This window comes from Lontra canadensis, unplaced genomic scaffold (genome assembly GCF_010015895.1).
Source record: "Lontra canadensis isolate GAN:19392208 unplaced genomic scaffold, GSC_riverotter_1.0 scaffold93, whole genome shotgun sequence".
Classification (NCBI taxonomy): Eukaryota; Metazoa; Chordata; class Mammalia; order Carnivora; family Mustelidae; genus Lontra; species Lontra canadensis.
Window position 1 is genome coordinate 1,831,206 of NW_022631087.1, and position 16,149 is coordinate 1,847,354.

Here is a 16,149-nt window from a genome sequence, read left to right on the forward strand (position 1 = left end):
TAAACCAACGTATTATCCGGGGACCCTACCAAGAGGTGACGCAGGCTGGCCACAGGGGACTCTGAGGTGTTGTGGCTTTCACATTCAGAACCATCTGGATTCTTTGCATAGTTACCTTGGAGATCACAAGATGATTCAGGAATGGAAAAGGCACCCCACACCACGGGAGGTAGCCGTCAAGTCAAGCAGCTGGTTCTTATCAACTAAAAACCAAGGGGCTTGTCCCCCTCCCAAATCAGAGCTGACACTTATAAGTTTTAACCAGTTTAAGTGGAAGACAAGAAGTGAGTGGCAGCTCATGAAAACTTCGGCCGGAAGTATTAAAAAAAAAAAAAAAGGTAAAATTAATTGTCCTTAAAGAGAATGAGAAAGAAAAGTGCCTCCTCCCCCGACTTTTTTTTACTTGAAATCTGCCAGGCAGGCAAGGTTTTGTGAGGTCACACGTAATCTGCTTCTGCTAATCCCCAGTTGAAGCCATTCTTCTCGGACACTAGAGCCATCCCTCCTAGAAGGCCCCTCTGACTAGCAGGGGCCAGGCCTTGAGGAAACCAACCAAAAGCAGAAGCAGAGAACATGAGAAACCAATGGTGTGTGGTAATAATCATAAATAAATTAACTGGGCACAAAAATATAAAATGCCTTGGTGTTCAGGCGGTGGCGGGGGGGGTCCACTGCTTTTTAAGAGGGAACAAGAACCCAGGGGGTAGGGCGCGCAGGAGAAAACAACCCATTTTTTGGTCATGAGAAACTGGATCAACTCCGCACCCTGCATGTGCGTTCACTCAGACTTTTTCGTGAATCTTCTCCACTTTCAGGAACAACCTATCCAGGTCATTTCTCAGGTCATCTAACAAGCCCTTAGCGGATTCCAGGTTGTTCTCGTTGGTTTCTATTTTCACTGAGTATGCGACCAAACTGTCCACGGCAGTCCTGAGCATCCTCAAGTCCAACTCCACTTGGCTGACTGAGGCTTTGAGGTTGTCTAGAGAAGAGAGTCTGTCCAGGAAGTCCTGAGGCAAGGGGGCCGCCCGGGCCGGGTCCTGGCCCAGCAGCGTATGGACTTGCTCCTGCACCTTCTGGAGAGCCTCCACGGTGCTGGGGAGCTCGCCCATGCTTCTCTTCAGCTCCTCCACGTCGCTGTAGAGCGAGAGCTGGGCCTCACCCAGGCTCCTCACCGTACTGGCCAGGCCCCCCGCGTCGGCCTCCGAAGGGCCCAGGCCGGCCACGCGCTCCTGCAGGGCGGCCAGGCGCCGCTCGTGCTCCTCGCTCTTGGCCAGCAGGGCCTCCAGGTTCTCACTGTGGCGCGCAGAGGCCGTCTGCACGGCATCCACGCCATCTTCCACGGTCTGGAGCCTGGAGTCCAATCCCTGACTCTTCTCCTGGAGCGCGGCTAAGGAGCCAGCGTGCTTGTAAACCCCATCTTCTTCCGGCCTGAGGGCCTCCGTTTCCAGGTGGCGCAGCTCCTCCTTGAGTCTCCTGATCTCCTCGGGAAGGCGGGAGGTGACCTCCTCGGACTGGAGAAGCTTCTCTGTGAGGGCCTGCAAGGTGAGGTGCTCCGAATTGGCCGCCTCCTTGAACTTCTGCTGCTCCTGCTTGAGGCTCACCAGCTCCTTGACCTCGGTGTAGACGTCAGACTCCAAGGTCTGGAGGGTGCTTCTCAAGGCCTCGATGTCCTTTTCTTTGGACTTCACAGAGACCTGTGTTTCCTTCACAGCTTCCTTCAAGGCTTTCAAATCCTGCTTGTACCCCTCGGAGTCTTCCAGAGAGGCAACCTTCGCCTTCACGTCGTTGATTTCCTTCTGGCTCCTCTTCTGGACCTCGGTGAAGATGGCGATGTTGTCGTTGATGGACTTGGTGAGTTCCGTCAGCCTTTCCTCCACCGTGTTCTCCAGAGACGTGAAGTCCCGCTCCCGGGCATCCTTCACCACGTGGATGCCGTCGGAGAGGTCTTTGAGAATCTCATTCTGGAGCTTCTGCAGAACTTCACTGATCCGGTTGATCTCGCTCTCCCCCTGCTTCACAGCTTTCTCCGTGAGGTCTTGTTTATGCTGGGAGCTTCTCAAGATGGACTCAAAAGTCCCAAATGTGGCTTGAAGAGACTGCACCTGTAACCAAAATCCACACGTTAACTGCTGAGAAGAGCTGATGAGTTCCATGCAACACAGCTATATTTCCTTTTGTCTGCCCAGCTTCGGGTCTCTCTTCAGGAACGGAACAGTAACTGGCCTTGGAGAAAGAACCTTCCCTCCACACACATTCCATGTGGTTTGCGGGACCAACCTAAAGGCCCTTTCCAAGTGCTCCAGGGGTCCGCTCTCCTGAAGACACAGTGATCAGCCCGGGGATGGGCCTTCGGCCAGTCGGTCAATCCCAAGACTACTCGTAAAGAAAACCTTCTTCTGTTGGGATTGCTAGTTATGGGATGGAGGAAGCCTGGAGAGGCTCAGACGGGCCCACGAAGAATGCCAGTCTACGAATCAAACCAGCACGGTGGGAAGCAAAACTAAGAGACGGCAAGATCACGCTCTGAAGATACAATCTGCATCTCTGGGTACAGCTACACCGGAAGGAATCTGCTCTTGAACTTTTTGGTTTAAGACAATACATTTTCGGGACGCCTGGGTGGCTCAGTTGGTTAAGCGGCTACCTTTGGCTCAGGTCATGATCCTGGCATCCTGGGATCGAGTCCCACATCGGGCTCCTTGCTCGGCTGGGAGCCTGCTTCTCCCTCTGCCTCTGCCTACCACTCTGTCTGCCGGTGCTCACGCTCTCCCTCTCTAACAAATAAAATAAATAACATCTTAAAAAAAAAAAATACATTTTCTCTCTCCCTTCCCCCGTCCCTCTTTAAGCCAGTGAGGCTGAGTTTCTAGCTCCTGCAATTGAAAAGTCTTCCTTTCACAGAAAAAAAGCTGAGACACATGGAGACACTCGACTGGGAGGCACGAGACAAAGGTTCAGGTGTCTAGCTTGCCAATTCTAGTTGGGCGGCCCTGACCAAGTCACTGTCCTCACCCGAAAATATGACTTGGGCCAGATGCTCCCTTAGCACTCTCTGGCTTTGTGAGCACGTTATGCTCCTGTTTGCCACGACACACTCATACTAAATAAATTCTCCGCTAACCAAGGTCTGACCTGGAACCTCTCCAGAGAACTGGTCTGATGTGCTGAGCCTGACAGGCCAGGGACTACCGACACACAGAGCCACCCAGAACACTTTCTTGCAAAAAAAAGCCTCCAGCTCTAACCACCAATTCACAGGAACATGCAAGAGAAAAACACGCAGCAAGGGCGCAATCGGCCAAACCCACGATGTGGAAAATCCTATACAACAAAGAGCCAGGACCTTCAATAATTGAATGGCATTTTTAAAGGGGAAAGTCGGGGAAAATTATACATTAGAAGAAATTTAAGAGATTCACCAACCAAACACAATATGTGGACTTATACATGGATCCTGATTCAAACAAAGCAACTATAAAAGAGAGATTTTTAAGGGGGTCCTCGGGAAATCTGATTTTGAATTAGGTATTAGATGAGAAGCAAGCCTTTCCATTAACTTTGTTAGGTATAATATACTGTGTTTTGCCAAAAGGAAAGGGAAGAGAAGGCACTCCTATTTGTTAAAAATAAATCTTGAAATACTTGGGATGAACTAATGTTCAGTGAAAATTAGATCCTGGGTCCATATCCTCTGGGTCTGCCAGAGCCACACGGGCCCTCCAGGGGGCCTGCCCCACCCTTGCCTGCTGAATCTCTCGACTCAGGACAGGCTGTCCTCTCGGCCCAGGCTGCAGCCACGCCGCACACCTGGGCTATTTCCCAACACCCAGAGCATCTAAGAACAAGAGAGACCAGGTGGGCACCCAGCAAAGGGTGGAAGAGAATGCTTCAGAGACCCTGCTCTGACTCCAGTCCCAAAAGAGCAAAACAAAATGGGAGGGAAGAAGTGGTGATGGAATGAAACAAACAAGAATAGCAAAGGAAAAAAAAAAAGCATTATTGAAAACGGGGCTCATTATATCGATCTCTTCTGTTTATGCCTAAATACTTCCGTGGCGACAAGGCAAAAAATAAAACAGCATGAGTTCTGGAACCGGACTGGCTATGTTCAAATCTTGGTTGGGACACTTCCTAGCTGTGTGATCCTGGGCATGTTACTCAACCCGTCTGTGCCTTAGTTACCTCAGCAGCAGGACGGGAACAAAACAGTACCTGACTCTATCTAGGCTCGTCGTGGGAGGATTAAGCTAGAGTGAAGATATCTACAGCTTCAGTTTTGTCTGACACATAGTGAATGGTCAACAAACAGCCGCTCGGGGGTCCGGTGCCAGCCCCACCTAAAACCAGCTCAGGGAGCACAGATAAGTCACTCACTTTGCAGGTCCCAACTCCTCGTCTATTAACAAATAGTTTCTAAAGTCCCTTTCGGGTTCCAATAGTCTGTGATGTTAAAACAGATTAGAATGAGATTTTCATTTCCGAAAATGAGGTTTTCGGAATACTAGACAATTTCCCCGTTCAACTCAATATAACCTGATTCATAAAGGGTACTTTGAGAAGATACCAGGGAGAACTCACCTCCAAAACTAAGCTGTTCAATCACAGCTCCCGCCTGCTGTGCACAGCACTTAGAACAGAGGCATGGCCAGGCAAGCACAGTACCTGCAACGTGGCAGGCGTTCCTGCAGTGTTTTCCGAATGAAGCAGGAATTAATTAATTAATAGCACAAAGCCTAGAGAAGACTGAGCTAGTCCATTTCCCCTGTGATCCCTGTCGCCCCTAACAGGGGCTGGCTCTTGGCAAATGGCAAGGAAGGGGACTAGATCAGAAATTATGGATGAAACCAAACACATCAACCCCCAACACTAGGAAAATAATACAGAACTCGCCCCCCTACTGATGGTGTTGTGAGCTGTACATCTTTCCATGCAAAGACCTCATTATAATCAATATGCAATGGATGCATCTGTTCTCCCAACATATGTGGGGTGCCCACTAAATGGTGGGCAGAACACCAGAGAAAAAACGATGGTTAGAACAGGATCCCTGCACTCAAGGAGCTCATAGCACAAGGGGAGACAGTGGTGGCTGCCGTTCAACAGGGCACTTCCTGTATACCAAAAAATATGCAAAGTACTTCGTAATTATCTCATGAGTGGGTGGCTCCCAATGATTTCCAGTTTACCAATCAGGAAACTGGGAAATGGTCAGGCTGAGCACCAAAATCCCAGAACGTGTGAGGTCACCACCTGAGCTCTTAACCCCCAGTGATAAGCTCTAGCAGAAACCTGTTCTACGTGCACTGAGTGTGTGGAGGAAATGCTGCCTACCCTCAGAAGCTCTGACTCCTCCAGTCAAGACGAGAAAACAAAGAAACACAACCAGAGAACTCACTCTTCCACAAACAACCGCTCATCTCATTCAACTGTCCCTCCTGGGCCTAAGCCTACCCCTCCCATCACTTTATGCCACCCTGGATCCGCCAGGGCCACACGGGCCCTTCCCAGCCTCCAACCAAACTGCCAGCATCTTTGGAAGCCCGCACCCCTGTGCCCACTGAACCTTCCGTGGAAGGACAGGCCAGCTTCTCTGCCCAGGCTGCGGTCATTCAGCAGACCTGGGCCATTTCCCAACACTGGGACCATCTGCACAATGAGACCAGGCAAGCGGCCCTGTGGCGTGCTTCAAGTCGCACTGCTTTGACTCTGACCCCAAGTCCCCCACTTAGGGGCTGTGTGTGACCTTGAACGAGTTATACCGCAGGCTCCAGGCCAGGCTGGACCACCTGTGGAAAGCGCTAATGAATGGGTCCTGCCTCAGAGGGTGGCTGGGAAGCACTTAATAGGATGCCTAGCCCATGCTGAATACTAATTACGAATAATAATACTGTAAGTATAGGTTCCTGCTAAGAACCAAAGCCCACCCTGCACGAAGCATCACAGAGTTAAAAAGGGGCTCAAGTTTAGGCTTTCAGAGGAGTCACCACTGCTCACTCTTCAAAGCAAAATCACTCATTTCCTGGCCTCCTCGGAGGAGCAGACAGAAGTGGCCACACACAGTGTTCAAATCTCAGTACTGTTCTGGGCACATTCTGAGCTCCACATCACCGGACCAGGCATTAACTGAATAGCTACTACATACCTCACAAGCCACAGGCAAGATAATAAAACGAACAAAGGGCTAAGACTCTCCTAGGAGCTAACTGCAGTATGAATCCTAGCCCTGCCCCTTACTAGCTGTGTGACCTTGCATTTCCTCGGCCTTCTCGTGGCTCACTCTCCTCATCTGTGAAACGGGCGGTCTACTTGTGCTCACCTCTTCCAGCTGCTGTGAGAGTCAAAAGAGATGAGTGCACAATAAATCCAAGGCATTACATACAGCTTGATTACACTGCTAAATTAAAAAGAAAGGACACTGTTCCAACAGCATACAGCCAGGTGGATGCTTAAAAAACCTGGACAGAGCCCTCCCCTTGCTGTGTAGACAGGAAAACTCAGCCCCCAAATGGAAAGTAATGTGCACACAGCTTTGACAGAGAAGAGGTGGGAGCCGGGGAGGAGGGAATAGGGGAGAGGCAGGGGAGAAGCAGACACAGTAAAGCCCAGTTTCTTCAACTACTATTCAAGGCCTCCCCCATCTGGGCCTCAACTTCAATCTCTCATCTCACTACTTCCTAAATGTTACTCTGCTACAGGCCAGACAGCCACCTACTGTCCCTTCAACACACACAGGCAGCGCCCCTGCCTGTAGTGTCTCCACTCCTCTCAACAGTTCCTGACAATCAGCGAGGCCTACACTGGCACTGCCCTGGCCACTGGGACATGGGCCCAGGCAAACTCCACACCCTCTTTCTTCCGAACTCACATGGCAGTAACCCTCCACTAAAAACTCCTTACGTGCTGCTTTGCAAACATTATTTGTGCCTTTTTGCGCCTTGGTACCACCCCTCAACCCCCCCCCGCCCCCCCCACCTCCACCCCCCGGCACAGTGCCAAGAAGCAACCGTATCACTATCAGACTTCAATGAACATTGTGACTGGTAACTGGGTGGATGGGAGGGAGGAAACGAGAGGCTAGTGATTATACTCTAGCAGTACGTCTTATGACTTGACATTCAGGATAGGCAAAGCAGCACTGCCTACTTAAGTCTCTCTGAAAAGTCACCTCCCTTGGCCTGCAGCATGGAGCAGGATGACTCATTCCAGTTGCTCTGCCAGTCTTAAGAGGAAATTCCTAGTCCTGCATACTCCACAAAAGTCGATAGAAACTTGGCAGGGCAGGCAGCATGCTGGGAAAAGGAGGCAGCAGTTCCGGGCTCAGAAGTGGTGGCGGGATTTTTTGTTTCAATCATACAACCAACTTTCATTGAGCAAAGACATTAGTGGAGGACAGAAAAGGAGGAACGAGAAGGGATGAGACTCAGGAAGATGCGCTTGGTGTGTCAACACACAGGTGGGAACCTAAGAGGCTGTGTGGTGAAAGTTGCGTCCATCCATACCTGAGAGAGGCCTCAGTGGACCCCAAACTGGGCAGTGGCCTCGACATTCTCATGCAGTTTGCCACTCACCAGCTGGGGTCTTTATCAATTCACTCCATCTCTCTAAACCTCAATCTTCTCATCTGGAAAATGGAGTCAAAACTACTACTTCTCCCTCCCCGCCAGGGTGGCTATGATGATTAGATAGTGAGTAAGCCCTCTTAACATCATAAAAAAGTGTCTGTGATATTACTCACCAGTACCCTCTAATATTTGGGGGCCTTTCCTTTCCTCTGAAGCTGGTTTATGCTATTTCAAAGGCCCACATGGGGACACTGGTCCACAAGGGATCTGAAGATAGGTAATATTTCATTTGAACTTCGCAAATGAGTATGACTACTTGCTTCTCCTTCCCCAGGATCGGGATTTATTAAAACCTGGCTCAGATGTCTCCCACAGGGAGAGCCCAGGTGCGGCCTTGCCTGAGGCTTCCAGGGATGCGCTGGCGTCCCTTCCAACCTCCTTTTCAGACAACTCTGCCCATTCAGCGGTTCCTAATCCAAAAAGAATGGGCTCCCCAGAGCCTGGCGGCTTCCTTACAGGTCACCGCTAATGCTCTGTGACAGGCCCTTGGCCCACCCTGACCAGCTGGCCTGACCATCCTCCCGGCGGCCCATCCCTCGGGGCCCGATTCCTCCGCGGCCATTAACAAAGAGGGTCTGGGGACAGCCCTGGGACTGGGGGCCCGGACCGCCCGAGGAGGGCGCCCGGCTCCGGTCCCGGCCCCGGGGCCTGGGCAGAGCCAGCGCCGCGGCTGTGGCGCGGGGGCCGCGGGTTGGGGGCCGGGGTACCCACCTTCTGCTCGACGCCCTGCAAGCCCTGGCCCAGCTCCTCCTTCTGCCGGGAGAAGTCCTGGTGGCCGCGCCGGACCTGCTGGACCTCCTCCAGGACGTGGTGGACACACCAGCCCGAGAAGGCGGCCGCCGCCACCAGGGCGAGGTAGAAGAGAAAGTTGAGCGCCCGGCCGAGCCTGCGCGAGCAGGACGCCGAGGACGAGGCGGCAGCGGCGGCGGAGGAGGAGGACTTGCCGCCGCGGTGGCCGCCCTTGCCGTGCGCCTGGTTCTGCGGATGCTGCGGCGGGTGCTGCTGCGGGTGCGGCGCGGGCGGCGGCGGCTGCTGCGGCGCCGGCGGCGGCTTCTTCGCCACGTCATCCGCGCCGCCCGACGGGTGGGCGCCCTTCTCCGAGGGGCTCGCGGCGCCGTGGCCGCCCTTGGAGCCCCTTTGTTTGGCCGAGGGCATGGCGGGCGCGGCGGCGGGTGAGGCCGCGGATTGCGAGGCGAGCGAGCGGGGCACGCGGCCCGGGAAACTTCCTCGGGCTCCCCACGGGCTGGGCGAGCGGCACGCGGGCGCTGCCGGCGTCGGAGCGGCCGAGAGAGAGCGGGCGGCGGGCGCGCGAAGAAGGAGGCCGGACGACGGAGGAAGGAGGAGGGGGCCTGCCTCCGCCGCCGCCGCCGCCGCGGCGTCGACCCCGCCTCCCGGGAAGGGAGGCCGGGAGAGCCGAGCCGGGAGAGCCTGCCACGCACGCGGGGGCCGGCGCGGCCCCTCCCCCTGCCGCCTCGACCCCAAGGAGGGGGGCCGAGCGGGGGGGCGGCGCCACGGGGACCCACGCGGCGGGGGCGGGGGTGTCCCAGGCCGGTCTACGAGTCCCGGGGTGGGGGAGCAGAGGGGAGGGTGGTGGCCAAGCGCGGTCTGAGGCGACCGGGTCCGGGAGGAGGTTGTCCCAGCGGGGTCTACGGGGCCGAGGTGGCGAGGGGGTACCGGGGGTTAAGGTCCCAGTGGGGTCCGCGAGGCGTGGGGTGGGGGCAGGGGGAGTCGAGGGGAGGGTGGTGGCCGAGCGCGGTCTGAGGCGGCCGGGTCCAGGAGGAGGTTGTCCCACAGGGGTCTACGGGGCCGAGGTGGCGGGAGGTGGGGGGGGCGAGGTGGGGGGCGGGAGGTTAGGTCCCAGCGGGGCCCACCAGGCCTGGGGTGGGGGGTGGTGGCCGAGCGCGGTCTGTGGCGGCCGGAATGGGGGGCGGGGTGTCCCAGCGGGGTCTACGGAGGCCCGGGCAGGCGATTGAAGTGGCCGAGTGGGAGGGGGCGGAGGCGCCGAAGTAGGGAGGGCTGCTGGCCTGGAACTACCGAGGCGGGGGCCGGGAGTCGAGGTGGCCAAAGGGAGGGGCGAAGGGCTGGCTCGACGGGGGGCCGGGACTGGCGACTGAGCGGGGTCCACGAGGGCCCCAGGGATAGGCGGCTTAAGTGGGGGTGGCTAGGCGGGTCGGAGGGAGGAGAGCTGGGATTGAGCTTTCGCCGTGGTCCAAATTCGAGTCCCCTCCCTTCGACCTGTTGAAAGAGAAAAGAAATGAAGGGGGGCGCGCAGGAGCCATGCCCCAGGGAGTGGGAGTAAGGAGGCGGGAACCGGACCACGCCCCCATCTTTTCTCCTGGGACTTGGGGAAACCCCGCCCTCCCAGCCCGACGGAGTCGGACCTTGACTCTTAACTGGGGTTTGAAGGCGGAGGCAGAATGAGCTGTAGAGAAACCAGCTGGCTCCGCGGAGGCAAGTTGAGGGAGAGTTAGAAAAGATTCTTGGACTGCGGAAAGGCTATTCAAGGAAACACATTTATCGAGCATCCCCCTTCCCTGGTCAGTCCACTGTCGATGCTGTTGACTTTTTTTCCTGAAGCTCTTTAAACTCCCATTTTCTCTTTAGGAGTCCTGCAATCTGTCCGTATCCCCTACGAGGGACAGGCTCTATGCTGTGTGCTGGGAAACCTGGGGCGGCGCAAGGAGAGGGAGGCCGACTCGGGTTTGTCTCCCCTACTCTGGTAGAAGGAAATATAATAACGCCAAGCTCTGCACTTAGCAACTTATGTTCTTAAAACCTCACAAAAAGCTTGCAAGGCAAGATGATTTTACCCGTTTTATTAGAAGGAAACTGAGCCCCTACACCAACTGATTGGCTCAAGGTCACACAGCTATGATTTGAACCTTGACGTTTTCCAGAGCCCATCCTGCTTTGGAGTGGAAAGGGAAGGGGAAGGAGCTTGGAAGTCAAGCAACCTGCCTACTCTCACTAAGGCTAGTTGGTGCTGGGGCAGGGACAGAGCTCCCCTGCTTTCCCCCTGAACCTGGTGCCCTGTGTGTGCCTGGCCGTGTGTGTATGTGTATGTGTGTGTGTGTGTGTGTGTGTATGCGCGCGCGCGCGTACGTTTCTTCTGCCAATTCTGTTTTTAAAGTCATGTTCCTGGTCTTTAAGGTCCACTTCAAATGCCACTTCTTTTGTGATGCCTTCCCTATAACATCACCTCTCATGACACTTAGAGACAGCAAATACTTGCAGTAAGAGGCATCATATATGTTCAATAAAACATATTGAACCTGGGTGGCTCAGTCGTTAAGCGTCTGCCTTCTTCTCAGGTCCTGATTCCGGGTCCTGGGATCAAGCCCTGCATCGGTGCTCAGCGGGAAGCCTGCTTCTCCCTCTCCCACTCCCACTCCCCCAGCTTGTGTTCTCTCTCTTACTGTGTCCCTCTCTGTCAAATAAATAAAGTCTTTATAAATAAATAAATAAATAAAACAAATCTTTGTGGAGGGTCCAATATACACCAGACAGATATCTGCAAAGTACTAGTCTCCCTTCCTCCAGGACAGGAAGCAACCATCACTTATACTTCTCTTTGTATCTCACCAAATGAGGTGGTTTTAAAAATCTCTAGGGAACCAATGAACATGTGGACCTGCCCTCAAGGGGCCTGCATTACATTTGAGGAATGTGTGGAAACATTTTTAGGGCCAAATTATGTGCTTGAGAAAATAAATGTAAAAGGAGCTCATCCCACGGCTGTAGGTACATGGGGAAATCTGGGGCAGGAAGGTCTGAGCAAAGCCTTGAAGAATGGATTTGCACAGGGGGAGAGCAGGGAGGATATTTCTGCCACAGAAATAGGGTAAGCCCAGGACTCCAATCTGACAAGTAGTATGTGTCACGAAGTAGGGAAGAAAAAAATGAGCTGGATGTAATGGGTCCAGATTGCAGAGGTCGGCAGAAGCCAGCCAGGCAGGCAGAAGAGTCAGTATTCGTGTGGGAGGCCAGAGTAAATTACAGCAGGTTCTGAACTAGAAATACAACCAACTGCCCCAGACAGAGAGGAGCATCCATTCCAGCTAAATACAAGGAGAAATGGTAGGAATCTCCTAATTCAAAAGAGCACATGACCTAGGAAAGGAGATGGTAGAGACTAACTCATCAGAAGGTGCTAGAAGTGCCTTGTTTAAAAGCTGTTCAGCTGAGTGCAGCTTTTGTTGAAAATCCCTGGTGTGCAAACAAGGCAGTCATCCTCCTTCATGCAGTCATCTGTTAGGGCAGAGCAGTGATAACCTGCAAAGCAGCTTCAGGGGCTCCGTCAGGCTCTGGCCTGGGATACAGGAGCGCTGCTCTTTTAACCTTAGCTTTGCCAGGAACCTAACTCTGACCTTGAGACATGTACTTAACCTTCTCTGTTGATTTCAAGGTCAGCTCTTCTGCATCTCTAAAGAACTTTCTTATTCTATTAATCTATTTCCTAGAGAAAAATAGTCATATCTGGTATCAGAAATAATTAAATATTTACAGTATTAAAAGTTAAGGCAGAGCTTAGGCCAGAAAGCATGGAAGGTTTCTCAATTTTCTTCCTCTGCTGAGCACCGGAAGCATAGCTCGTGGGGGAGGGGAGCATTCCTATTTTTAGTGCTTCCCTGCTGACCCTTTCCTCTGATAGGTAGTGAAGTATAATGGTTAAGATAGAGCTCCCAAATAGAGTGATGTGGGTTCAAATTCAGCTTCCATGACTGACTAGAGAGCGTGACCACTCTGAACCTCTGTGTCTTCATCTGTGAGAGGTGGGTAATAAGAATTACCTCACTGGGTTGCTGAGAGACAGCATATGACACAGGGCACACAGGGCTCAAGGACTAGAGGGTAGCTAATAGGACTTGCAGCTTCACTGAGCAAAAGCAGAGCTACACAGAGCTTCTGTGTCTAGATTTCAACCATTTTCTTTCATCATTATTTCTTGGCACTCCCAGCACCATATGTGGCTTATAGACCACAGGTTCTGATGTATTTGACCTGAGAAAGCAGGCAGTGTCTTCCTCTGAAGCGTGGTTGTGTTTGGCTGCACCCAGAGGACATGAGTGCCCCCTTGAATCTTCTAGGCCAGGAAGGCAGCAGCCGTGCTGGGACATTTCCATTCTCCCAGCCCATCCTCGGAATCAACACAGCATGTGTGTGAAGGAGGTTTCCCTGATTTTCCCCCTGAGTTTTTCACCTCTATCCCTTGTCCTCTTCTTCCTCCCTAAAGTGTATTAGATGGTCAGGGATGGGGGTGGAGAAGAGGAAGAAGAGCTAGAGACAGCTCTTCCTTTCTCCCAGCTTGTGCAAAAACACTTCTGAACATCCTCAGGCTTCATGGACATAAATTGTAAGACAGATTTGTAGGCCTGCAGCCCTCTTGGTTTTCTGTATTTCTGTTGGAATGCCGAAGCAGAAAGCCCATGTTAGGGTGCCTGGTGGCTCAGCTGGTTAAATCGCTGCCTTCAACTCGGGTCATGATCCCACGGTCCTGGGATCGAGTCCCACATCAGGCTCCCTGCTCAGCGGGGGGCCTGCTTCTCCCTCTCCCTCTGCCTGTGACTCCCTCTGCTTGTGCTCTCTCCCTGTCAAATAAATAAATAAAATCTTGAAAGAAAGAAAGAGAGGGAGGGAGGGAGGAAGAGGAAGGAAGGAAAGAAGGAAGAAGAAAAAAAGAAGGAAAGAAAGAAAAAGGAAGGAAGGGAGGGAGGGAGGCAGGAAGAAACCCTGTTACTTACTATTGCTTCTTCTCAGTTCCAGGTTGACAAGTCCCCCAGAGGCCAAGACATGGACCTGAGTGCCCTGCAAACAGGGTGTGTGTTAGAGGTGACGGCCTCCTTTGTACTTGGCTCTGGAGTGCTAGGAGAGGGCCTCAGAGGTTCCCAGCCCCAGGAGCTCCCCAACTCCAAATGCTATAGCTCCATGAAAGAGGGGACTTCTTTCTTGGAAAATAGAAAATAACAACTACCCAACCCAAGGTAGTGTCTGTCTGTCTTCCTTGGCTTCCTTTTCCTCTATAGTATTTGTTTTTCTCTGACAAACTGTGTATTTGCTTATTTAATTATTTTTGTCTGTCTCTTCTTTTTTTTTTTAATTTTATTTTTTTTTAAAGATTTTATTTATTTGTCAGAGAGAGAGATGGAGAGAGAGCAAGCACAGGCAGACAGAATGGCAGGCAGAGGGAGAAGCAGGCTCCCCGCCGAGCAAGGAGCCCGATGCGGGACTCGATCCCAGGACGCTGGGATCATGACCTGAGCCGAAGGCAGCTGCTTAACCAACTGAGCCACCCAGGCGTCCCTTGTCTGTCTCTTCTCATCAGAGTGTAAGTTCTACTTTCTTGAGCTCACTCTTGTGTTCTCTAGTCCTTAGAACACAATGTCCATCACATAGTAGGAGCTTAATAAATGTAATGAATTTCATGTGAGTCAAATCCCTCTATGTAAGGCCTTCCCTTTCATAGGAAGACCACAAGGAGGGACAGTGGAGGGGAGGAACCCGGTGAGGAATGACCTCCTAGGTTGTCAGTATCATTATGATGATATTGGGAACGATGGCAGGAGGGGTGACAATGATGGCAATGATGATGATGATGGAGATGGCGATGACCAAGAGGATGATCACTAACATGATTAGGCTGCAGGATCACAAAAGTCACCATTTACTGATCACTTACTGTGTGCCAGGCATTATGCCAGGAGCTTAACTTGCATTCTTACCTCCTTCCAGCCTGAGTGGGCCTTCAATGGGGGCGCCGCAGCAGTACTGATCCAGTTCGCCCAACCAGGGGGCCAACCTACAGAAGGTGACACAACTTGAGAATGGTAGGAGTCAAGGCTAGAATCAAGGCAGTTGACCTGAGAGCTCACACTCCCTGTTAGCGCAGGAGTGGACAAGCCGATAAGAAAGCAAACTTAGTCTGGAGTCATTTATCCAAGGCCTTCTGATAAAATCCAGACGTTTAATGAGCATCATGAATCTCGAACTGGGAAGGAGACAGGGCTCTCTCTCAACCAGACACTCGTATTCACCTCTGCAACTGCACCCTCTCACGGGGCTGCTGGTAGACACGTTATACCCCTTACGTGTGCTGTAAGGAAAAAATAATAAAATAAAATAAAATTTTAAAAATTGTTAAAAACTCTAGACAATCAACCCCTGCTTCTCTCCCTAGCCTCATTTCTCCCTGAGCTTCCCTTCAGTGGCCCTAATTTGCCATAATCTCTAAGGAACTCAGCTTCTTTGACCCTTTTTGTGCCCCCACCCCAACCTGGTTAAGACGTCCCTCCCTGGTGCTCCTCTCCCCCAGCTCCCAGATGGTCGCGGCACCTACTGGGACGTATTCTGATTGCCTGTTTATGTACTGTCCTCCACACTAGAGCTTTCGGGGCAGAGAATGATCAATTCCTGTGCTTCTCCCTAGTGCCAGGCAGTTTGCCTGGATTACAGACGCACTCAAAACAAGAGAGATGGGTAACGACATGGATATGACTGTCCGTAACGTACAATGTCTTCTGATTCTCAGCATTCCACACTGTCAGAGTACCCACTCTTTAGGAGGTGGGGGGTTGGGAAGTTCTCCAAGTTCTGCAAGTTGAGTAAAAGTGGGTAATATGTGAAAATGCGATGTTGTAGGATAGGTTCAGGCAGCACATAACAATATGTGTGTTGCTAATCTAATCACATAAATATAAGAGGTGCATGGCTATGGTGGATTTCTTACTGAATGAGATAGAGAAGTTGCTGTAAAAACCCTCCCCCAACCTTGCTCAAGAAATCTCCCACATCTTATCACAGGCAGAGCACAGTGGGGTAGGGGGCATTAGGAGGTGGGAACTACACCTCCCCTCCCGTCTAGGATTCCACTCCCCCTGCTCATAGCCACCTGCAAGCCCTTGTTCTTTGTTCAAGCTCTTCCCTGCAGCCTTCCAAACCTGAAGTCCCAGCTGCCTCCTTCCAGGAAAGTCAGTCCCTGACCACCTGTCCCCTCCCCCACCTCAGTCCCTCTGTGTGCCAGGCATTCCATCATTTCATCTCCTCCTCAGAATAAGGAAGAGTAGTAAGGCTATGGATTGGGTTTGATCCTATCTGGAAGATTTACAAGGCTGTGTGGTTCTGGAAAGTTACCTAACCTCTCTGGTCCTCACTTTCCTCATTTATAGAGGAAGATGACTACTTCGCAGGATTCATGGGGGATAGCAAATACGAAAGAGACCGTGATCACTGTAAGCTTCAGATACAGAACGGTCATTAATGTGTGCAAAAATAAAACCAGCCCCTCTATAATGCAGAGCCTAGCTGGATATTTTCAGCGCTGGAAAAAACTAAAATAGCATCCATAAACTGTGGCTTACGGTACCACCAATGGCCTAGAATTGTGGTAAGATTTCAGTGAAAGAATATCGGTAAAGCACCCAGCACACTCTGTTTCAGCAGAATGGAGATCATTATGTAATTAGTGTAATATCCTATCTCCACCAGGCCATAGATCTCTAGAGGGCAAAACCTTGCTGGCTTCATTTCA

General features: G+C 52.1%; 1 protein-coding gene across 1 annotated transcript; it reads right to left on the reverse strand.

Annotated features, from left to right (window-relative positions):
• Positions 1-672: 672 nt before the first annotated feature.
• On the reverse strand, positions 673-8,891 carry CKAP4 (cytoskeleton associated protein 4). The gene is made up of 2 exons (XM_032836577.1): positions 8,337-8,891; positions 673-2,105 (listed from the first exon to the last, which is right to left on the reverse strand). The coding sequence occupies exons 1-2, from the start codon at positions 8,778-8,780 to the stop codon at positions 783-785; spliced, it is 1,767 nt and encodes a 588-aa protein (XP_032692468.1). The 5' UTR covers positions 8,781-8,891; the 3' UTR covers positions 673-782.
• Positions 8,892-16,149: the final 7,258 nt, after the last annotated feature.

Excerpts from the sequence above, each read along its gene's own strand:
- CKAP4 (XM_032836577.1), bottom strand. The coding sequence starts at position 8,780 with ATGCCCTCGGCCAAACAAAGGGGCTCCAAGGGCGGCCACGGCGCCGCG. Across the intron at positions 2,106-8,336 it reads TGCAGGGCGTCGAGCAGAAG|GTGCAGTCTCTTCAAGCCAC; the intron begins GTGGGTACCCCG and ends TTTTGGTTACAG.